The following is a 23,895-nucleotide window of genomic DNA, read 5'->3' as shown; positions in this document are numbered from 1 at the left end:
ACTGGACTTGTGATGAATATAAAGAGTGTATTTCTTCACTTCCTGCTTTTTACAGAATAGTCATCTTCCTTAAGCTTCTTTAAGCTTCCTTAACCTTTTCACTTAAGCTTTGAGCACCCTGATTTTCTTAATGTCTCTCCCCACTTCCAGTAGCATTTTGTCATGATGCCTGTGATCAAGCATCTTTTTTCTGCTCTGTATGCTGTGCAGTGGTCCATGTCATTTTTGCTCCATGGTACCTAAAACTGAGCACAGCTTAAGACTTACCAGTGTCAAGAGAATTGGAAAGATTACTTGGTTTGTGGGTTTGTGTAATGCCCTATCTATATATCAAAATTGCTTGCTTTTTCCGTGGTGTTGTCATACACATTGATTTCGATATGAATTGGGTGAGCAATGACCCACAGGCTATTGTGGAATAACAGGTACTTAGAGCTTTCAGTTCTCATAATTCTGCAGCTTACTCTTCCTGTTTTGCATTTGCCCTTAATAAAATTCTGCCTTGAGATCACTTGTTCAGTTTGTTCAGGCCATTTTGAACTTTATTCCTGTATGATGAAACACTTTCAGCTTTGCTAACTTGATTTAATCTGCAAATATAACACACGGTCTGTTCCATCATGACAATGATTTTTCATTAACAAAACCATTAAAAATGACTAGGACCTTAAAAATACCGTATTTCATACCATAGTTCATGTAAGAATACACCAATTAACACTGTTTCTACTGTACTCTCAGTAAAACCTTAGTAATTACTACATAGTATTATTTTTAACTGTGAGTATACAACTTGCTTGCTTGATCTAGGGAAGGAATAACTAACTATTCTACAGCTAGAAGGATGCTTCATCAGACTTCTGCTCTTGTCACCAGGCAGGTTTGACTTGTAGGCCTTGTAAATATGGACAGAGAATGAATGACACACGTCTCTACTTAGATCAGTTCTGGCCTTGGAAATCCTTTTTCCACGGTTTAGCCATTTACTAAATCAGAAGGTGTGCCTGTATCTGACTTGCCTCATATATGCAGATCAGATATACCACATTCATGTGCTGTTTAGCTGTCACAGAGAAAAACTAGAGGCCTGTTTTGTTTAGGTATGAGAATTCACACTTGCATACATATTATGTCTTTATATATGAGGGATCTTGTACTTGATGTGTTGTAGGAACTGTGGCTCTGTTACAGAAGGAAAATGATCTCACTTTAAAGTGAAAATGAGATTGCTTGGAATGCTTTCCCTGACAAATGGGTGTTAGCTGTTACTTAGCATGTACTGTTTCCTAGATGCTCAGAAATAAGTTTTTGTTGCGTCTTCATGAATTGTTGAAATTTAGCTCAGTCCAATCTGTAGTTCTCTTCCTTTTTCAAAGCTGGGTATTGTTACCTTCCTCCTATACCTCACCTACTCTATAGGCTGTCTTTTTTGTTCCTTGCTTTTTGCATCTCTTTTTGCACGTTCATTTTATTGTGCCCGTCCATGATTCTACTGTTCTGTTTGTTGGTTATATCTAATTCTGTTCCTTTCTTCCTGTCTGATTTCTTCCAGCTCAGCCACAATCCCATCTGGACAAATTGGTCTCCTCCCGATTTAATTTGTTTGTGATTCTAACACAACACTATACAAAGAGTTGGGGAAACTTCCTTTCTGAGCGGGTGCTTGCTTTCTGAATGGTCACTCTACTCTGCTCTTCTCATATCCTTTCCTAGGAACCAGAGGTTTTGTCTATTACTATCATCCATCTTTCCCCTCTCATTCATTTTCATAAGAATGCCATGTAAATGTGCTTTTCCATTATTCTGTTTCTTTTTTTTCCACCTCATGTTTCAAAATTCAGTGCAGTCACCACAATTTCTTCAGTATTTATTGTAGTATTTTCCAAACAGACATGTGTAATTAAACTTACTGTTAAGACTCTCTTGTGCTATGGACAGTTTACTTTTTCCATAGAGGTAAAAGGCTACAAACTTAACACTGCCTTCTTGACCTCATAGCAGATGTTTATGGACAGGTGACTTTCATCCAGGGGTCATCTTAAGAAAGAGGTGCCTTATATTTTTGTCTTTCAAATATATAGAAGCTAGAGCTTATCTAAGGAAGAAGGAAAAAAAAAAAAACAAAAAAAAAAACAAATAACAACAACAAAACCAAATGAAAACAGGATCTTTTCCCTAGTTTGAATTTGAAAAAGCAGTATCTTGATTGATAGTTATATTAGTATACAATGAATTATATGTCACAAGCTAGAATGTATAAAACTACAATTTGATTAAATTTGGTCAAAATGTTTACAGATAGAGTTGACTATAAAGCACACATGGAAGTTGGAAGACTTCCAGGTATAAGCCTTGAAATGAATTGGAGCATTAAGTTTTGGATGTGAAAGGTTGGTGCAGAAGTTAAATATTTTCTATAAGCAACTTAAATTTAGAATATGAGACCTTTAGAATATATGACCTCATATGAGGCCATATGAGTCAGAAAGTAGAGCTGGGACAAAACTGATTTAGCAACAAAAACATACAGTATTTCTTGTTTGTTTCTCCTTACCTCTGTACTTCATATAGTGGCATACAGGATACGTTATGTGGGTGACTTTACATTTTGGGAATAACTTCTTTACTTCTGCTTTCAGAATAATTAAGTCTGTATCAGTAGAAGTTTTTCACTTTGGACAAGAAGGACTGCAGCTGCTTGGGGCAAGAACCCTTTATTTTATAGGTTTATTGAAAAAGCTCTGTGTAATAAAATTGCTGTCTTGTTCTCTGAAGATGATGCTATGTGCCAAAATGTAAGACTGTTCTGGAGAACACCCTGGTTTTGTGATGATTTGGTATTTGAATATAGTGTGGACTTCTTTGCCAAAGTTCATTTTCACTCTCTTGTAAAGCATGAATTTGGGTGTACTATGGTAGACTGGAAGTAGGAAGGGAAAGGACAGTAACCAGTGGCTTAGAAAAACTTGAATTTTTGCAGCTCTTCAAAAGTTAAGAACATTGAGTTTGAATGCCGCATATCCCGAGTCTGAAAAGTCATACTTGGAAAGAAAGTCTTCCATTTTAGCTCAGTAAAACCATGAGTCAAAATTTATAACTTCATTTGTATCCCATACAGAAGGATGTTAAAGATAGGAAACCAATATAATTTTCTCCTTATCAAGAATTAATCAGTGTTCAGAGATTAAGGCATAATTTCTGGAGTACAGTTGTATCAGTGGTATTGTATAAGTGTACTAATGGAGGGCAGTTAGTACTGAGACCTTTGGTTAACTCAGTTATGGGTGTAAGAATGTAAGAAATATCCTGCTGGATCAGATCACAAGTCTGTAAAGAAAGTCCTGTGATATGTCTTTGACAGTGGCATTTGTAGATGATGTTTTGTGAGAGCCCACAGCAGGGAAGTCTTGGCACTTTTTGTGGTCCCCTCCCCCCGGGCCCCCCCCCCCCCCCCCGTGTCCAGAACTGTCACGTGGGATGTTAGGAAGCACCTCTCTGCTGAGTCTTTTCAGTGATTGTTAAGGAGTTGATACACAAACATTTGTCTGAACCTTTTTCTGAATCTGATAGGATTATGAAGTGTGGGACAGTTGTACATGTGAATGGTTCCAAAAACCTTAAGCAGATTGAGTTAGTCACTAAAAGACACTTGAATAATATATGCTGTAGCCATTTTTATTTTTACTTTTTATTTTTCTTGCTAGGTTTTTGTGTACCTTGAACCTTTCACAATTAAATATCTCAGTGCTCAAACGTTGTTTTTTTCCCTCCACAACCTATTTGACAGAAGAAATGAGCCAATGGATGTGTTGCAGGATTAGTATTATCACTACTAGTACTTTTTTTTTTAACCAACTGATTCAGACTTGGTGGATAATAACATTTTTTCAGGAAGAGGAGTCAAGAACAGGACATAAGTGTGTGTATAGGAGAAGGAAGGCTATTCTTTTCTGGTTGGGATCTTTTTTCTGAAATGTGCTTTTCTTCCTGTGTTTAAACTCAGGCTGTTCTTGTGAACAACTTAACTAATTTTGAAGGAAGCAACATTAACTGCAGTACATGACTTTGAAATGTTCAAAGCCTGTTCTCTTGACACTGATGCATTCTTCCTTGCCCCTGAAGCAAAATACATGTTGAACCCAATCTTACAAGGAGTAGTGGTTAAGGTTGTACACTTGAAAACTGTGCATCCAGATAAACAATTTGCATTAATATTTAGTCAGAGAATCTCAGAAAATTAAGGAAAATGCATTTCACTTCAAAAATATTTCAGCAGAACAAAGCTAGTATTACTATGCTGAGCTTTTATTTTACAATTACGTTTTTGGAGTATATAATTATTTGAGGTGAACTTCAAACTTAGCTTGAAGAGAAACAACAGAAGGGAAATGCACAGAATAGGAGGAATTGTAGGTAATGCTAGAAGACCATAGAAGAGCTTGCTTTGTGGGGACAGCACTGGTTGTAGTTGAAATACTGTTAACTGTTTTACAGAAGATTACAGCCAGCATTAGGCTTACCTATGGTTTCCCTCAGCTAGTGAAAGGATCTTTCAATGGAAAATTGTTGAAACATGTTTCCATGAAGTCATACTTGTTTCTACCTCCCCTCCCTCTGCAGGGCTATGATACAACTCTGGAAACTTCCCTACAGGGAAGTTACTTAGCTGGTTTATATATTAGAAATCTTTGTTGTTTTAACAGGCATGGTCTTAGCTTACTTTATCTTTGGCAGCTTGGTTGTTTTAATACTGTCTTTGAACATACCAAAATCTGTTTGTTTTTTGGTTTTATTTCAAGTGATGAATTTGCAATGGTATTAGAAACACTGAAAGCTAGTGTCAAAGCTAGAGCTTTTATGATGATGGTTTAAAAACTATCCAGAAAAGACTTGAAATTAGATAGCTGGTTCATCATACACTTGTTATGGCATAAATTTGTGCATAACAATTCCAGTTTAGAAAAAGCAGTACATGTAGCATAATTTTAGTCCAGCAGTAAATTAATATATATATATATTTATTTAACAACATTTCTACTGAAAATTCTAGCTGTATTTAATTGCTTCCAGGGCAGCTTTGTTAGATTTACCAGCAATGTGAAATCTAGCTTCAAAGTTCTCCTGACTCTTGCTGCACTCCTGTTTTGTACCTGGAGTTTGAACAATCCCTTCATACAAGGATGAAGGAAGTGTTTTGAGCAGATGGCTTGGGGTTAGTTGGTTTGGTTTAAACTGAGTAATCTGTGCAGGTTCTCTGTCAGTTCTACCACTAATACCTTCACTGTGTTAACTGTGAAGGTATATATATGTCTTCTTAAAGAACAAGTTAAAATTGATTCTTGCCTGGAGTATCTGCATGTAATGTGTGGGATGGAGGGAATCTTTATTTACAGAGCAAAATGCTGAGTGGGAAAAAAATTCTGTGTCTAATTGGAAGAACTATGCATCAGAATAAAAACTGTATTGCTAAAGAATTAAATCCAAGTTTCTCTTACCTTCAGTGTTCACCATGGCCTGATACTCCTACGACATTTGTAAACAACAGTCCTACTCCTGCTCCAGCCTTTACCTCTTCTCAACATAATACCTACAGTGTCCCAGACAGGTAAGTTTCTTTTTCTGTAACCAATTAGAGATTGCGTTTTTAAATTGGGCATATTCAAAAGTGCTTTCTGAGTGAGTTCAGAAGCTTGCTACTGTTTCCTGATTTCACTGGGGAATGAGAGAGATTTTATTGTTTTATCTTACATATTTATTTAGAGTGTGACACATGCATCATGTGATTCAATTATAATGTAACTTCTTTTGCTTTTAACATTTGTCTTCCATGCTGTTCACTGCTGGAAACTTTTCTTCTTGTCCTTTGGCACATAGCAAATACTTTACCTTTTAATGATTCCAATTTAGGTATTGTCAGTGTATGGAAACTATTTAGCTTTTTTCAGTAAGAACAGTCTCCCATTTCCAACATATGGGTAATACAATATGAAGGAAAAAAAAATCTTTACCAGCTTTATAACAGAAACTGTATTAGTAAAAACATGTTGTATTGAGGTATTAATTCAACTGGGCTGATCAAAGAATAATTTACAGTGGTATTGCCTGTATTCTTTTGTTTAGTCTGCTTTGTATTTTACTACCTCTTCCTCAGTCATTTAAGACAGCTAAATGACCATATATCCTCCCGTAACTGTTGTTAAAGCTTCTTCTCCAGTTGATAAAGAATACACAGATAGGAACCAGATGACTTGCCTATCAAAGTGTGATGATCGTTCTCTTGATTTTAACTTTAATAGTCCAAGTCTATGCAGCATTTAATTTATCTTAATACTTTTTTTTTTTTCCTCTCCTCTGTAGTAATTCCTCCTCCCCAAATCATCAAGGAGATGGAACCTCTCAAGGATCTGGAGATGTGAGTGTTTGCTTTCTGGTATTGATCTTGGCTGTATTTGCACAAAGGCAGATATTTGTGTCATTATATTTGATGTATACATGCCTAGACATTAATAGGTATTCAGGAAAAGTGTTTAACTGTTTTTTTTTTTATTATTTTGGGGTGTTTTTTCTGTATTTCCTTTCCTTATTTTTGATATAAATTATCACATCCAATCTTGTTTCTTACAGCAGCTTCAACCTTCAGCCACAATCCAGGAAACTCAGCAATGGTTGCTCAAGCATAGGTTCTCTACTTATACAAGGCTTTTTTCAAATTTCTCAGGTATCTAAAACTTATTATTTATTTAGAGTCTTTGTGCTAATGAGCAAGTTATGTGTGGAAAATTGCTCTCTAAAACTAAAATGGAACCAGTATTTATTGTAGCTTATTGTGTATAATTTGCTTGTTAAGTGTTTAATTTTCAATGACAAAGACCCATGGAGGAAATTATTTTAAACCAGTTCTTTTTGATTATAGTCTTCGTATGTTCATAAAAGTCTAATACTAGCTGTCTGATACATTTCCTTTGAAGCAGTAGACCCATTTTACTTCTTCTTATAGTACTTCCGCTTTTATTATTATTATTACAATAGTATTTACAGGTAATGATAGCAAAACATTATTATTATTATTATTATTATTAATCTATGAATTCCTAGATCATCTTTGGATTGCTTCCATAATAAAAGCTGTCTTTTTTTTTTCTCTATCACAATTACTGATTTTTCAGACTGTTGTTTTCTTCGTTGACACCCATGCTGCTTCTAAGAAATACACTTCCTTCCATTTTGTGTTTAAAACTGCTTAATATCATTTATTGAAGCTTCCTTTTCTGAAGTAAGTGTTCTGGGAAGTAGTTGTTTTCACAGCTCACTTATTCCCAGGATAATTTTTTAAAAAAAAACTGCTTTTGGATGGAAGTATCCCACAGACTGGATTCATCCCACAGGATGCTGATTTACTGATTTGACTATGCGGATTTAGTTATGCCACCCTTTAGCAGAATCTCCTATATAGGAGCACAATGTAGTAACTTAAGTGCATGCAGGGTAGGATGTGTTAGTTGAATGCAAGCAATGATTCAGTTGAGAGTTGGGGCACGTGAGAAACTATCAAATCTTTGCTCTGTATTTTTTATGTGTCTCAAATACACTAAGCTGGGTATATATAAGAAATTTAAGCTGTTGTCTGGATAGAGAACAGATACCTCTCTCTACTAAAATTGTGTGTCTTGCAGATTCTGTATGTGTGCACCATCATGAAAAACTAGTCACTTAGAAAATCGGTCATTTTTTCATAGTGCTAGCTAGGTAGTGCCTATTAGAAATTTTGCTTGCTTGTTCATGTTTGTAGGATTCTACTTTTATGGTTGAATTTGTTACTCCTGGTTTAAATGAATTTACAGTTTATTTCTAAAAGTAGAAATATTCTAAAACAAACTTAGTAAAATCCTCTTGTTTTTCCAGGTGCTGATTTATTAAAGCTGACAAGAGAAGATCTGGTACAAATCTGTGGTCCAGCCGATGGAATTCGGTTATACAACGCACTGAAATCCAGGTAAAACCTTGAATGTGAAGCTGATTGGGTTTTGTTGTATCGCACACTGGAAGAGCACTCCCTTCCTTGGAACTGGAGGTCGGGAAGCCAGCGCTCAGTGGCTGGATGAGCCTTGATGCCTGCGTGAGCTGCCCCAGGTTCTGGCAGATCCTTTCACATTTAAAAAGCAACTCCATGTCCTCTGGGCAGACCCCAGGTGAGATGCAGGCACTGATGGGTTCAGAGGTAAACTGTAAGACTGGTTGGTACCAGTGCAGTTGGGCACTGCCAGTTTCTTGAAGACATACATTTGTTGCTGTAACACAAAACCTCTCATTTAGGTGAACTCAGAACAACCTGAGGCTTGACTACTAACTAAAAAGTTGACTACTAATAAATAGAGCATCCCAACTGATCTGTCTGATTTTGACTGAAATGGGTATACACTTCCATATAGGAATTGTTGCTATTCAGCTATGTTCCAGGATTCCAACAAGCAGTGTCTTGATGAACTCAAAATGTACTGAAATTTTGTTTAAATCTGGTATGGTAGCATCTGTGAAACAGCTCACTGATGGTGTGATATCAAATTACTGTATTAATAGGTTCTTTTGTCTGAGAAGAAAAGCATTTCAAATATACTTCTCTATGCTGTAAACATAGCAAAAAAATTACCTTTGCAAATCAGTTTCCGTATTTCCAGGGCAAGCAAGCTTTTGTGTAATATGTGATTTGTTTGACTTGCAGGTCTGTTAGGCCCCGTTTAACAATCTATGTCTGTCAGGAGCCATTCAGGAGTGTACAACTGGAAAGACAAGATACAGGCAATGGTGACAGCAGCAATGGTGCAATATATGGTATGGTACATAAGCGTCTCTTTATGAAACATTTTTGTATCTTAAAAATATAAAAGATAGATGGTGTATTCAGAATGACACGTCTGGTAACACTGTACCTTAAAACCTCACTAAGTTAAATTATTGATTTTTCAGTCCACTGATAAAACTAACTGTAATTAATTGGATAATTAAGAAACATTCAAATTAGCTGTGCTGTGTTGTACAGGCAAGATACTAACTAGATGCATCTAGATGAATATAAGTGAAAGCAAATTAAAGACTTAACGTTCTTAGCCATGTTTAGTTATGTTTCCCTGTCATTTTCTGTGCAACTGAGCTAAAACTGGTACAGCTTTGACAAGTAAAACAGCCAAGCAGTGTACAAGGTTATGGTTATTAGCACAGGGGTACTGTGTTACTTTCCTGGGAGCTAGCGCTTGTTTCAACATAGATGGGACCTTAATGTTTAATTGTAAATTTGTGTTAAGAGACTGGCACTTCCTGCTTGTTAGGTGAGTACAGAGGGAGAGTGGAGGTAAGGCTTTTAGGTTTTAAGATTTTTGAGAGCCAGGGATATATACAATTTCAAATTTTTTTAGTGTAATAACTCATTTTTAATGAGTACACTGTTTATTTATATGCCTTTTTTCCCCTTATAGTTTATCATGCAATCTACTTAGAAGAAATGGCAGCCTCAGAAGTCACACGCAAGCTTGCTTTGGCATTTAATATTCCTTTGCATCAGATCAACCAGGTTTACAGACAGGGTCCCACTGGCATCCACATTCTCGTTAGTGATCAGGTAAGAGAAATTTTATTTTCTTGCAAAATGCTGTATTTATGAATTCATGAGAATGAAGGCTTTTCTTATGGTTGCTTCTTTATTACTATGGTTTCTGTTTGGTAATGCAACCTAGTATTTTTTGATTTTTTTTCTTTCTCTTGTACCTTGTAAGGAGCCTTTAAATACCATTAAATGTCAATTCTTCTATCTGAATAATCTCAAACTACAAGAAGAGAAGGACTTCTGAGTCCCTAGTTCTGAGATGATGCAGTAAATTACTTAGTGTGTATTTATTTTGTATATGCTCAAAGGCATGTTAAGTACTGTTGAATATGGCTTACTTGAGCATCTGCTTACACATATTTAGACTTCAAAAACAGCCAACAATAATAGGTTCCTAACTGGTTGTCACATGATTAACAAGCGGTACTTACGACAGGAATATGTTTAAATTTAATTTGGTATATGCTTGTCACAGCTGAATACTTGCAGAATAAAACTGAAGTATGCAATTGCTTATAAAAGGCTTTGTTTAATATCCAATGTAATTATCTGCATAATAAAAGGTGATTTTTTTTTTCAGATGGTTCAAAACTTTCAAGATGAGAGTTGTTTCTTATTCACCACAATAAAAGGTACAGTGTCTTTTAATGATAGCTAAAAACAAAAATGTTTATTCCACCAAGGAGTTTTGCTTAAAGCAGAGTACTATTGTAGTAACTTACATGAGTGAAGAGAAACAGCAGTTCCAGTAAAGGCAGGCTTGCCAAAAAACTGCATGCAGTAGTGGCAGAAAGTGTATGCGAGTTACTCCTCTCTTAGCCAGACCGACCTTTCAGTCCCTATGCAGTCCCTGCAGTTCTACCAAGCTTTTAGTACAGACCAGTGCAGTGCTCACTAATAAGTGTCTCTTAAAATTCAGTCAGCTGTTACTGAATAGTGCTTGCTGTTCCTCAGTGTTGAGAAAGGTTTCAAAATCTTAAAAAAAAAAGAGAAAAAGGGAGAAATAAAGAGATAGAGAAAGGGAAGGAAGGAAAAAGTGAGAAAGAGAGAGAAAGCAAAAGAAGGAGAGAGGAGAGCAAAAGAAAGAGGAAGAGAGATAGAAAGGAGTAAGGAAAGAGGGAGAAAGATTGAAAGAGAAAGAAAAATGAAAGAGTAAGAGAAGGGAAAAGAAAGGAAGAGGAAGGAAAGGAAAAATGGACAAAGGAAGAAAAAAGGAGAGAAAGATCGAAAGAAAGGATGAAGAAAGGTAAGAAGGAAGAAAAAGGAAAAGCATAAAAGGGGGAGAGAAGGGAATAAAAGGAAAGGAGGGAGAAAGAAGAGAAGGACAGATGAAGTTAAAGAGAAGAAAGAAAACAAAAAGAGAAAGGGGGAAAGATTGACAGAGGAGAAGAGACAAAAGGAAAAAAGGAAGAGAGCAAGAGAGAAAGTAAGGTAGAAAAGAAGTAGAGAAAAGAAAAAGCGGAAGAGAGGAAGAAAGAAAAAAGGAAGGGAAAAGATGGAAAGGAAGAAAAAGGGAAAAAGCATAAAATCAAAAAAGAGAAGAAAAGAAAAAGGAGGGACGGAGAAAGAAAAAGGGAAAAGAAGGAAAGAAGAAGAAAATGAGAAAAGAGACAAAAGGAGACAGACAACAAGACAAAAGAGTGTGAAGAAAAAAATGAAAGGAAGGGAAAGAAGGAGAGGGAGAAAGAAAGGATGGAGAGGGATGGAGAGAGAAAGATTGAAAGAGAAAGCAAACAACAGAAGAAAGAGACCAAGAAGAAAAAAAGAGAAGGAATAAAAGAAAAAAAGGAAGAGAGCAAGCAAGAGAGAAAGAGCTGAAAAGGAAAGAAAGAGAAAGAAGAAAAGGAGAGGAAAAGCAGAAAAGAGAGAAAGAACAAGCTAAAAAGAAAAAAGGGGAGAGTGGAAGAGAATTAAAGGAAGAAGGAAGGGAAGAGATGGAAAGAACAGAAGAAAAGAAAGGAAAAGCATAAAAAGCGGGAGAGAGAATGAAGAGGTGGAAAGCGGAAAAGGAAAGAAGGGAGAAGAAGGAAGGAAAAAAGAAAGGGGAAGAAAGGAAGGAAAAGCAAAAAGACAGCAAGAGAATGAAAGGGAGAGAGTTGGAGAGAGGAGAGGAAGGGAAAGAAGGAAAGAGAAGGATAAAATAAAGGGGGACAGAGGGAGTTAGAGGAAAAAGAGGAAAGAAAAGGAAGAAGGAAGAAGGAAGGATAAAGAAGGGAGGGAGGGAGAAAAATTGAAAGAGCAAAGAAAGAAAAATGAAAGAAGGAGCAAGGAAGAAAGAGCAAGAGAGGAAGAAGAGAATGAAAGCAGAAAAAGGAGAAAAAGGGGAGAAAGAATGAAAAAAGAGAAAGAAGAGAGAAAGAAGGTAAAGAGAGGAAGTTAGAGGAGGAAGAGTGAAAAAGGAAAGAAAAAAGGAAGAGAGAAAGAAAGAGAAGAAGGAAGGAAGGACAGAAAGAGCCAGGAAGAGAGAGAGAAACAGAAAGAGCCAGGAAGACGATGAAAGAGACAGAAAGACAAAGAAGGAAGGAAAGGGAGATAGAGAAAGAGAAGGAATGAAAGAAAAAGTGAAAAGAAAAAAGAAAGGGAAAGTAAGTGGAAGAAAGAAAAGGAGAAACGGAGAGAAAGAGAGAAAGAGCAAGAGTAAGGGAAAGAAACAGAGAGAAAAGAGGGAGGGAAGGAGAAAGAAGGAAACAAAGGAAAAGAAAAGATACAGCAAAAGAGAATGAGAGGGAGAGAGGAGGAGGAAAGAAAAGTACAGAGGAATTTATAAAAATACAGAAGAAAAAGAAAGAAGAAAAAGGAAAAGAAGGAGAGGGAGGAGGAAATTGAAAGAAATGAAGAAAAAAGAGAAAAAGAGCAAGTAAGAAAGAGGGAGGAAGGAGGAAGGAAGAGAAAGAACAAAAGAGAGAAGGAGAAAGATAGCAGAAAAGAGAAAGTGGAAAAGGGAGAACGAAGAGTGGAAGAAGAGAAAAAAAGCCAGGAGAGGAGAGGGGAAGAGGAAAATAAAGTAAGGAGAGAAAGAGGAAGAAGAAGAGAGAACAGAAAAGAGTGTTCATTAAGATGAATGCCATGCTTCCTTAGAAATCCAATTTATTTCTGATAAAACTTACCACAAAATTGTCATAATTAATGGACAAGTTTGACTGCAAATTTTACCTACAGAAACTGCCCCAATTTTTAAGAGCCAGTTACAAAATGTTATTCTTAACATTTTGGCTTCAGCAAAAGGAAAAAAATGTTTGATGTAGATGAGCTGGATGTCTGCTTCACTTTACCAGGATTCTAGTTTGAAACTCATTGTTTTGTAGAATAAAATCTATTCCTGTCACTAATGATTGTTAGAGGCTTTTTTTTCTCAGTTGTTAATAAACCTTTTGGTGGTACTGCTAGCTTCTAAACAAAGTCCACAGGATTCCAACACAGGTCCCATTTTGGCTTTCTTGTTTAGGGCCAAGCATCAGAGAAGAGCTGATTGAAAAAATACATGACTACTGATTTACTGGTCTTGCAGAAGTTGTTAACTTCCATCTATGACAGCTGTCCCTGTCGAATGATGTGGTTTTAATGTGCAACAGGAAGAGTTCAGAAACAAATGCAAGCAAAATCTTTTAAACCGTTATTAAGCACTTAGTTTGAATAGCAAGTTACCAGTGTTTTGGGAGTATCAAGCATAATAATTCATAGCAGTAACAAGCTATTTCAATACAGTAAAAACCAATTCATTCCTTGATATTTTGTTGCACTGGCTAGTACATTTATGGCTCTATTTATAGAAAACTGACACTTATATCTTTTTCAGCTGAAAATGGTGAAGGCTTCCATATAATTTTGAAGTGATGTCACATGATTGCTAGACAAATTCCAATGCAGAATGAAGTCCTGCCTAAAGATTATGAAGATCATCCAAAAACTTCGGATCTAACTTCACTGTCTATGATGTTTCATATTGAAAACATAACATGACCTACCTTTCAAATGAGCTGTTTGATAAGTGAACTTCCTTATCACTGCCATAGCTAAGTGTCCTCATGAGAGGTATAACACCATGACAGCTTATGTACAGGCATGGAAGACAATGTAAGCAAAGGTGCTTGCCCTTTACTGAAATAAGGCAAATTATGGCCAGTAGATACAGTTTCTAGAAGTGAAGCACTATTGCTTTTCTATTACCTGTATCCAGTTGGAGATGAATGTAAACTTATTTGAGGGCATTTACCTTTCTGTGCCAGTTTGTCTATTACTGGCTTGTACCTTATGCTGATTTTATTTTTTGATGTTAGCAGAGCACATATTAATCTGTGTGGAAATGAGTAGTTAAGCTGATAGTGATCAGGTTGTTGGGTCTTTCAGAGTAAAGCTGTCAAAACAGCTTCCATGTAAATTGTTTATAAGAGTGTATGTAAGAAGTGTAAATGCCAGAATAGGACTTTTAAGAAGTCCTAGACAGATGCAATATATGCATGCAGCAAACTGCATTATCAGTAGTACCTTATTGGATGGATTAATATAAATCCTATGGGGTACCAAGTAATTGTGTTTTGCTTTAACAAATTTAACGGAAAAGAATTGCCTATGCATCCTTTATTTTTAGTTTCCTAGATTCTCTGCAGAACACTGCTGCAGTTTAACTCTTTGCTTATAATGTTGTGGGTTTAAAAATACTAGCAGTGAGAGGTGGATTTTTATGACTTATGGAATTATGCTCTTGAGGGAACTTGACCCACTGGCACCAAGGGGCTATCATCGCTTTCAGCATCAAGTAAATTGCTTAAGAAACACTAAATAATGCACCCTTTAAATCTCCTTACCAGCAGGTAAAACCTTGCTGAAGTCACTATTATGAACAAGTATCTTACCTTTTCTGTTGACTCTTTGCCCTTAGATGCATACTGTAAAACTGTTACAGTGCCTCTACCATATCACCAAATATTTACTTTACTTTGAACCAGGCAACGTGCTTTTTCGATATTTTGGATATTTCTAGTGAAGACATGGCACAGCATTTCCTATGTTAACATTGTTTCAACTGTTTTATATACTCAAAGGGGAATACTTCAAAAGGTATTAAGTAACAGTTTCATACCTGTCATTTTGTGCCTTTGAAAGTTTCCACCTTGATCTCTGGCTTAAAAACTTGGGAATAGTTTGCTTTTTATGCTGCAGTGTTCATTGTGAACAGCTACTACAGCATGTAAAAAAGTAACTTGGATTTTTCATTCCCTCTTTCATAACTGGCAAGTGCTTAGAAGAAAAGCTTCTTAAACCTATAGCATTTTGAAAATTTGAATTCATCAAAGCTAGAGTTTCTTTCCTATTTTTATTTTTTTCTGCACCGAAAGTAACATTTTCTGTACTTAAATATTTCTGCCTATAAGTTGTTCATACTTGGGTATTGTTTGGTCCTAGTATTTTCTTGAACTGACAATTGTATCTTTTCAGCTCGTACCATATTCAAATCCAAATGTTTTATGAAAGATTGATTGGAAAGTATCCAAATATCTAATTTTAATATTGAAAGTTGTACAGTAGTTTGTCCAGCTCACTTGAAATTGGAATTAAATTATGGCACCAGCAAATTGCTTTTGTTTTTTAATAAGATGTACACATTTCAATTTAAGTATAATAAATGTTTTTCAATAATTTTGTAAACATTCTTTTCATTTCTTTTAACATCTTGGAGATATTTCTGTTGTTAAGAGTTAGACTGTGAGGTTTATCCTAGCAGTTAATGGTTGGTAAAAGTAAATAACTGAAGCAAACCAGCTCTGTAGTTTATCCTGCACCCAACACACACCCAACTGCTGCTTCCAATAGAAAACTTACTTAAATAATTCAAAGAAATCAGAATTTGACATCAGCTGATTGTTTATTTGTCCTATATCAGAGTAGGTTCCATTTGTTTTTGTACATTTTTTATGCAATAGACTTACTTACAATGTTCATTATGTTCTTAGAAAAAAATGAGCCAACAAAAGGCAACACATTTTGACACACTGGTACCTACCAATGACCTTCCTGGTACAGTTGAGAATAAAATCTGCTTAAAACTCTCTATTATAGCTTTATCTTAATGGAAATCTGATTGTAACAACACTCCTTCACCACTGTGCAAAACAAGCCCTAATTTACTTATTTTGTAGTAGTAAAGAAATCCATGTACTGCACTACAATCTATTTATCCTCATCTTCATCTACCATCCCCCATCACCTGTGAATGTGTGAAGCATGAACACAACACAGCTGTTGTTACCCATCAAAGTCTCTTAATGTTCGCATTCACTTTCAAAAACTCATTCTAAATCGCTGGGGAGGCTGCAGTACTACTTAATAGGAGCTTCAACTGCTTTTTAATGAAGCCAGTATTTCTGTTAGGTTTCAGTAAACACACAGGCCCTGAACTCTAAAACATACACACACGCACTCAATCTTACACAGAAAAGCTTTCTGAACTGTTGAGTAGTTTATCTCAGCTAATTAGGTTGCTTAATATAAAAAAGTTTATCTAATCCCCTAGCACTGGAAAACTAAGTATGAAAGCCTGGCCTTAAGAGTTAATACTTAGATTTTTTATTATTATTACTCAGAAGTTGACAGCTTCTTCAACAACTCGAATGTGAAGAGTTTGGCTTTCTACATGTGAAAACCACAGGGTAGCTCTGGTTCAACTGCCTACAGATCTACTTGCCGATCTGCTTGCTGCGTCCCTAAAATGCATAGGACAAACAGCTTGAATCAAAGTCCTCGCTCCATCAAAGTTCCTGCAACTTAGCATAGGTTCTATCATCTGTAGAAAAACACGAGTAGCATACCCCTCTTCCTGGAGTTGCTGCAACCTGCCCTTACAAAACCAAGGAGACACAAAGCGAGGACACACAGTAACAGCATTACAGTAAGCACCATGTATGATTGTGGCAGCCAATTACAGTAGTGCACAAGCTCTACCACAGTGGATTTCTAACCTCTTTTAAAGGCTGATGGCATTGGGCATAAAACGTGCTTCAGTGATGGGCAAGCTTTCAATTAACACATTCAACTGAACCAAGTTCAAAACTTTGAAAAGTATTTATATAGTTACCATGAGGTACTATGTTCTGTTATGTAATTAAATATGAAGACAAATCATGAAAAAGTATAAGCTGTTTTGTTGTAAGAACTCATGATTACCTTGCATTTTTGGTCAAGGTTTGCTAAAGCTGATTTGCCCTTAAACCTGATATTTAATCTGCCACATATATTACAGAACAGCAGGTTCAGTTTCTTTGTGTGACTGACTTGAGCCCCCAACTTCACCTTACAACTTCACACTAAATAGTGCTTAGAAACGCAAAGTAACTTCCAAGTTTAGTGAACATTCACCAAATAGCCACTATGCTGAAACGCCCCCACATTTTACAAGATACTTCAGTTCTCATGCCAACAGAAGGAAGGAGTTACTAATACACACCAAAGCATCACCAACCAACTTAATCCACATCTGAACATCATGTTAAGATTTTTACCTGGAAAAAAATGCTTTTCTTGACACAAAACTGGATGACCAAACACCACCATTATAACTGTCAGGAAACTGACTCCTTCCACTGACTTTCAGTCCAATTCTTTTCTTCACCAAAAAAAATCTGTGTGGTTGCACTTACTTACTGTCAAAGAATAATACAGCATCTGCAGAGGCGCTGTCCACTCCCTCCTACCGAAGGAGGGGGAGTTACTGGAGCAAAGTAAGCATGAACTTTCACGTGAGGTAGATGAGCCTGTGGATGAAAAGCCTACATATTAATGGAAGAGAAACATGCATAACTAGTAAAGAAGCAGTACACCTCAAGTACTGCCAACATCAGCTCTTGTTAAGGTTGGTTAGCTAAAAAGCACCTATAACATCCGAAACCCTACAAGCTGCCTTCTGACACGTAATTCCTGTGCTCCATCTGGCTCAGGCACACTGATGCCTGGGCACACTCACCTGGTCAGGGTTCCCCTTTTTTTTCCCAGCAAATTACACATCAGCCAAAGAGCTCTCTACCAAAAGCAGCATGTGTCTTGCCACAGAGGAGAAATGGACTTCAAGCTATTGAACAAAGACTGGTCTGTACCTTATCTCCCATATTGCCTGGTTCTATCATCCTGGAAAGCAACAGGGAATAGAACAGGGCATCTGCCCTCACCAGTCACTATCAGGGACGAACTTTCCATCTGCAAGAATATTTGGACAAAGCTCTGTGTGATACTAAGCTGCAGGTGACCATAACAGTAAGGCTAAATGCTGTCCCACCTTGTTCCCCGGCTCTGTTACGCAGTCCTTGACATAACAGGGTGAGTACATTCAGGAAAAGAGCTTGTGACCAGATTCCAAGACCTAACTGCCCTACAGTACATTCACTGAAATTGCCATGCAGATGTTTTACTATTGGCTCTTTACAGTAACTGTGTGTATTCTGGGAGAATTAAAAAAACGTCACTAAATCCTAAAACCATAGAAACTGGTATTTAACATACATAGAGAAAGCAGAAGGCTCCTTTGCCTGAGACATCTGCAGGACACCTACAGTCTCAAGAAGTATCACTGGCTTGGGTGCTCCCACCCGAGCAAGTCAGCACAACACGTACTCGGATTCTTTTGATTCCGGCCCGCGTGACTTGCTGACAGTCATACAGCTCGATTCTCTCCAAGTTGTGGCAGTTCTCCAGGTGTTCCAGAGTTACATCAGTGATGAGAAGACAGTTATCAAGCTCCAGCACTTGGAGCCTCTCATGGCCACACGTACTGTTGCTCAGATGAAGAATCCCATCATCAGTGATCAATTCACAGTGAGATAAGCTCTAAAACAGAGAGGCAAACAGTTAACACCACTCAATCCAAAACTACTAAATCCTCTAAACACCAGCAGTCCTCCTCAACCTCCTTTTAGTGGTTAAACAGCTACAAAGAATATAAAGCTTATTTCCACAGCAGTAACAAAAGAATCAGTGGAAGTTAACAAAGCAAAAGCTGTATTTAATTTTTAACTTTGCTTCAAAAAGCGTAGTTGAGCTGACAGTACCAAAAGATGCATCACTGGCAAACTCCTCAACCCCCTCTGCTCTTGATGAATGTGAGAGTTTAGTGTTGTGCACCTCAGTCACAGCAAGGCATAAACAGCTATTCAGCATGCCAGAAACAGAAGCCAACTTCAAAAGTTGGTCAAGAACATAAAGGAATAGATGGGGATCTATTGACAGCAGTGACTTTCACAGCTACCACAATAGGGTCAGTTTTCATACACACCACTGGGACCAAGCAAGTGCAGGTCCACACAGATAAAGAAGTCCAGACTGATTTGCCAAAAAAAAGGTTTCAGGGTTTAGCACCTCAGGCTGTACATACAAGGAGTAACAAATACCTTGCAGAGCTGCAGGAGCAGGTCTCCTCTGCAACAGCCAACACAGTAAACCAAAAAATTCCACTCCTCTTCAGCATACTTCTTTACTCCCTTGCATTTCAAGAGCATGGAAAAACTTGCATCACCTCAGGCAGTAGCACCACATAAAGCAGTTTCCTGCTTCCTTTAGGTAATTCATGACTTTTGGAGAAGCGCTGAAGCCCTGATGATGATGACAGGAAACAGCGTCTCTCAGAGGAGGCTTAAAAACTCCACTGTCAATGAAATGAACACTCTCAAGGCCTCCGCACTGGAGACATACAGGATCTACGCACTCTTCTCACTCTGGGTCCTCACAGTGAGCTCTATGCTCTCCGCTCAGCCCTTTGCTTTGTATCTTGTATCTAAGCCTAATAGTGACTGGTTTTGAAGTGGCATTTCCTTGCTACAAGTATTTTTCAGACAGCAACTGATGAAGAAATGCTTGCAGCAATCCAAAAGTGCTTTTTAACTCAGCACGAGCAAACAGCACTCAGCAGTCCCTCTTGCCAATCATCTGAATCAAATATGTAATCCTTCCCTTCTTCTCTCCATACATCTATCATCTTTTATTCGAGCCTGACAGGGAAGTCTGACGACTGCCAGCTCTGGCTTACCCTTACTTTACCTCAGATAGAGTAATGAGCAGTTCTTGCCAGTTACCAGTTACGCAGAACAACTCGCCCTGCCCTTCAGAACAGCTCACCTCTCAACTTTCCTTTTTCTCCTTTGCTCACCAGCATGAAGGATGAGTGAGTAACTGCAGAAGAGAATGGGAGACAAGTCCACAACTATCTTCTTTTCTGCATCTCCAGCTGGTTCAATTTTACTCACTTATCAAGTGTAAGCAGACAGCAATGATGAGCAACACCACACACAACTGGTGCATACTGTCTCCAAAATGCCAAAGAAATTAAAAGCTTGACCCTATCAACAGAGTTTTATCTTATATGTTTACATTCTGTGAGTCTATTAACTCTTTAAATATTTAAAGTTTTCTCTCCTATACCTACTTTCTTTTAGGATGTTTTGAGCATTTGAATTGGCTTACAGCCTGTAAACAATGAGCAATTTCAGGGTTAAAGAACATTTATAATAGACCTGCTGTTTCGAGGAAGGACAGAAGGTTATGTGAAGCTGACAGCTACAGCAGCAGTCTGCTGACTAATTAAGAGTTTTCCATTCCAGGAAGTAAGCAGCTTATAAAATTCAGCTTTCCTGAGACACTGTATTTGGTACTGAAAGGACAATACAGGATGTGCCGCTGAGTTCACAAAACTTTGTAAAACAAATATGCAAAACGTAATTTTTTTGACTTCATAAACTTGTTAAAAACTGTTAATAACTTTGAACTTACAAATATTTTTGCTTGAAATCTTTAGAATAAAGAGATAGGATCAAATTAATTTTTATTAATACATATTAAAGGCTGTGTGTATATCAAATATGGCATGATATACCATGACAGTAAGAAACAGTATGATTAATATAACTGAAGAATTCAACTGTACTCAATATCAAAAGAGTGTTTCACAGTTTCTCTAAAAATCTGAATGCACAAATGTTAAACACATGCAACGGAAATTGCTTAAGTTCAGTAAGTAGTAAAGCATTTGTGTACTTTGACACCAATGAAGGTGTCGCAGTTGGTTATAATTGGTTTAACAGTGCTTTTGCTTATTTCCACTGTCTACCAAGTCTCCGAACACCAAGAAACAAGTTCAAAGGTGATTTGTCCAACCTTTTGCTTATTTCCGCTGTCTACAGAGTCTCTGAACACCAAGAAACTCATTCAAAATTGATTTATTCAACTTCAAAATACTTGTTTAAACTGCAAATATACCTAAACATATGTTAAACCACAGCCACATAACAGTTTACAGAACTATCAACAGTACACAATTTCAAATCTAAAGTATCAAGATTAATTCATGTAGGTTGACATCTGTGACCCTGTTTTTTTTCTGTCCCTGTAATTCTCAACCATCAGTGTTCATTCACAGTCTTCGAGTATTACTATACACAGGATATACACCTCAACAACAACAAAAAAATTATGGGTCCCCTAGAAAACTGTTATTTTACCACTGCCACACTTCACTGTCTGTAGGCTAACACACAGACAAAGGTATTCACTGGTGCCAGCAAACAGGAGCAGGTTAATAAATGAAAATTATTAGGTTTTATGACCTCTCTGGTGAAGCACTGTCAGAAGTGGTACAAAAGATCTCTTGCATGTACTGACGACAACTGGGACTACAATACAAAAAGAAATACCCATTGCAGAAGAACAGACAGCGTCGCATATAAATGACTCCACATCTCTTGACAACCCTTGTTTGGCGTAACATTAAGAATTATGGCACAGAAATGAGGTGGGACAATTAACAAGCAGAAATAAAAAAGCAACAACAACGAATTGTTGGACTTGATGATCCTTATGGGTCCCTTCCAATTCAGGATGTTCTATGATTCTATGAAATAATGAATAAGGCTCCCTTGTAAAAGTAATCTCTCCTCTTGTTGCTACCTTAGTAACACTGAGCTGGAAAAGCCAGTCATAAGACAATTCAATTAATGAAGCAGCAAACCTTCCTCTAATCCCATCTAAGAACAGATTATAAAGATACCTGCTCTCACAAGTACATTCACGGTAGCATATCACAAATCTACACTTATGGGACAACTGGCTCTAAATGCAGGAGCTCCTACTCTATGGATGGTCTAGCAATTTTGGTGTACCTTTAACTAAAGAACAGACAATTTTAAGCGACCTGAAATTTTAATGTTCTGAAAGATTTAACCAACTGCTCCCTAAAAAACAGTTCTTTGAAATATGGTAAGCAGAGTACTCCACCACAGGCATCTCAATCCTCTCCAGTTACTTCTGAAATGTCAAAAAAGTTCCACAATTTACTAGATAAACTTAGTCCTCGGAAGAACTGCTTGCATGCAAAACATATATGATTACAGAACAGGATTTGCAGATCAATACAGAACATGCATTGATTACAGAACAGGATTTGGATTTATCTTTACTTGATTTTTTTATTTTTTGTTTATTCAGTATTTGACTTGCTTCAGTCTGTAATTTGAAGTCTCATACTCCCTAAAAAAAAAAACATTAGTAAACACACAAGAACATCTATAAAGGATCTGAGTACAGTAAATTGCCTATAAAACATTTTATTTGAATTAAGGAATCACATATGAAGGATGTTAACCATAAAATATAAGTTTTCTGGTTACTACTCACTGTAGTAACCAGAGGTAATGATTTTTATCACGTAATTTATTTAATTATTTCAGTAGTAATCTGCTTCTTTTAGAACACTTGTGAAATCTGCCTATTTTTGGATAGTATCATTCTACTTCAGGAAACTTTCTAATATACAGGATGGATAGCCTGTATATTAGATAGCCTGGATATCCACACAGCTATGTCATCACAGTTGTGTATATATACAGTTTGGGGTTATGTGTTAAAGTTCACATACAGAAGTTAAACTTACCAATGCTTGTAGTTTAGGACAGTGTATAGAAAGTTGTATCAACGTGCTGTCAGTTATCTAGGGAAAACAAAAACATAAGTTACTGGCAGTAGCAAGGGCAACCCTCAAGTAAGATATCCCTTTCTGTAACAGATGAAAGCTGTTTTATCTCTGTCATGCACTTTTCTGAAAAACATAAAATCACCTGTTGGTGATTCCATCACCTCATGGCCTCAAGCTGCGCCAGGGGAGGCTTAGGTTGGCAATTAGGAGACATTTGTTCTCAGAAAGTAGTCAGGCATTGGAACGGGTTGCCCAGGGAAGTGGTGATGTCACCATCCCTGGGTATGCTCAAGAAAAAGTTGAACCTTGTGCTTTGGGACATGGTTTAGTGGGTGACATTGGTGCATGGTGACAGTTGGACCAGATCATCTTGAAGGTCTTTTCCAACCTTAATGATTCTATTTCCTAGTATAGAATTTCCCAGTAGTTGTATTTTTACTCAATACCACAGCACTCTTTAAGAAAAAAAAAAAAAACACAACAACAAAAACCACCAAAACTGCCAAAGCATATTTATCTCAAAGTGCTGATGTTCTTATTGGCACTACATCCTTGCACTGAACATTTGATATTCCTTTTCCTATTAAATCTCACCAAAACACATTCTTCCAAGTCCATCTTCTCCAGCTCATGGCAATTCTAAAATTTAAAAAAAATAAGAAAAGGTAAATAAAAAATGAAATAAAACAACATATAGCCATGAGATCATGCACAGGGCTAGTGACATGGGAAAGCACAACGTTGAAGAAGAAATTTAGAGCTACATCCCTTCAAGTGTTTGACAACCAAAGGACAATTATTATTAATAATAAAAAACTACAAAAAACTAGCAATACACCCCCCCCCCCCCCACCTCCCAAACTGCTATGCTTTCAGTCTTTTTTCTTACTAAAGGATGTTTCTCCTGTGAGGTCTGCCCTGTGAGGTTTGCAACAGTATGTGAACAGAATTCAACCATCCTTGCCTTCCTCCCCCCTCTTGAGATGAGCTTCAATTCAAACCTGTATTATTTATTGCATCTCTATTAAAGTTAACTAATCTACATACAGATGAATCCAACTTCTGTGTACATCAACCTGCATCAAACTAATCTGAAAGACACTTAAGCCTGTAAAACCTCTATTTATCACCATGCTTTTAGAATGAAGACTTAAAACAATTTGTTTTGCTACTGAATGACAAAAATATTAAAATAAGTTCTACTTTAAGTCTGGGAGAAAGCTGCACTTCACTTTTTTTTTTTTTTTTTTGTTCCCAGTAATAATACAAGCAATTTTCCCAATATTCCAATATTCTTAGAGATCTCTAGTAGAGTTTTAGAAGTGTTTGCAATAGCTGATTATGACTAATT

At 36.9% G+C, this 23,895-nt stretch overlaps 2 protein-coding genes across 7 annotated transcripts in view; one reads left to right on the top strand and one right to left on the bottom strand.

Moving 5' to 3' along the window:
- The window catches only part of UBP1 (upstream binding protein 1), a 41,440-nt gene extending 26,196 nt beyond the window's left edge, over positions 1-15,244 (top strand). For 3 of the 4 annotated variants that reach the window (XM_035316200.1, XM_035316198.1, XM_035316201.1), the window contains 8 exons: positions 5,502-5,605; positions 6,358-6,412; positions 6,625-6,718; positions 7,903-7,993; positions 8,720-8,829; positions 9,471-9,613; positions 10,179-10,230; positions 13,395-15,244. In XM_035316200.1, the coding sequence (XP_035172091.1) occupies positions 5,502-5,605; positions 6,358-6,412; positions 6,625-6,718; positions 7,903-7,993; positions 8,720-8,829; positions 9,471-9,613; positions 10,179-10,230; positions 13,395-13,432 (687 nt within the window). In that variant the 3' untranslated portion in view covers positions 13,433-15,244. The remainder of the gene's footprint in view (positions 1-5,501; positions 5,606-6,357; positions 6,413-6,624; positions 6,719-7,902; positions 7,994-8,719; positions 8,830-9,470; positions 9,614-10,178; positions 10,231-13,394) is intronic. The other variant, XM_035316199.1, reaches the window with a different exon arrangement.
- A 222-nt stretch (positions 15,245-15,466) lies between these two features.
- Positions 15,467-23,895, bottom strand: part of FBXL2 (F-box and leucine rich repeat protein 2) — a 53,056-nt gene continuing 44,627 nt past the window's right edge. For all 3 annotated transcript variants that reach the window (XM_035316203.1, XM_035316202.1, XM_035316204.1), the window contains 4 exons: positions 23,139-23,183; positions 22,503-22,559; positions 18,200-18,412; positions 15,467-17,346 (listed from right to left, as the gene is read on the bottom strand). In XM_035316203.1, the coding sequence (XP_035172094.1) occupies positions 17,239-17,346; positions 18,200-18,412; positions 22,503-22,559; positions 23,139-23,183 (423 nt within the window). In that variant the 3' untranslated portion in view covers positions 15,467-17,238. The remainder of the gene's footprint in view (positions 17,347-18,199; positions 18,413-22,502; positions 22,560-23,138; positions 23,184-23,895) is intronic.

Source organism: Oxyura jamaicensis, chromosome 2, assembly GCF_011077185.1.
Source record: "Oxyura jamaicensis isolate SHBP4307 breed ruddy duck chromosome 2, BPBGC_Ojam_1.0, whole genome shotgun sequence".
NCBI classification, from domain to species: domain Eukaryota; kingdom Metazoa; phylum Chordata; class Aves; order Anseriformes; family Anatidae; genus Oxyura; species Oxyura jamaicensis.
Note: the sequence above shows the minus strand (reverse complement) of the source record. Positions and strands in the feature narration are given on the sequence as shown.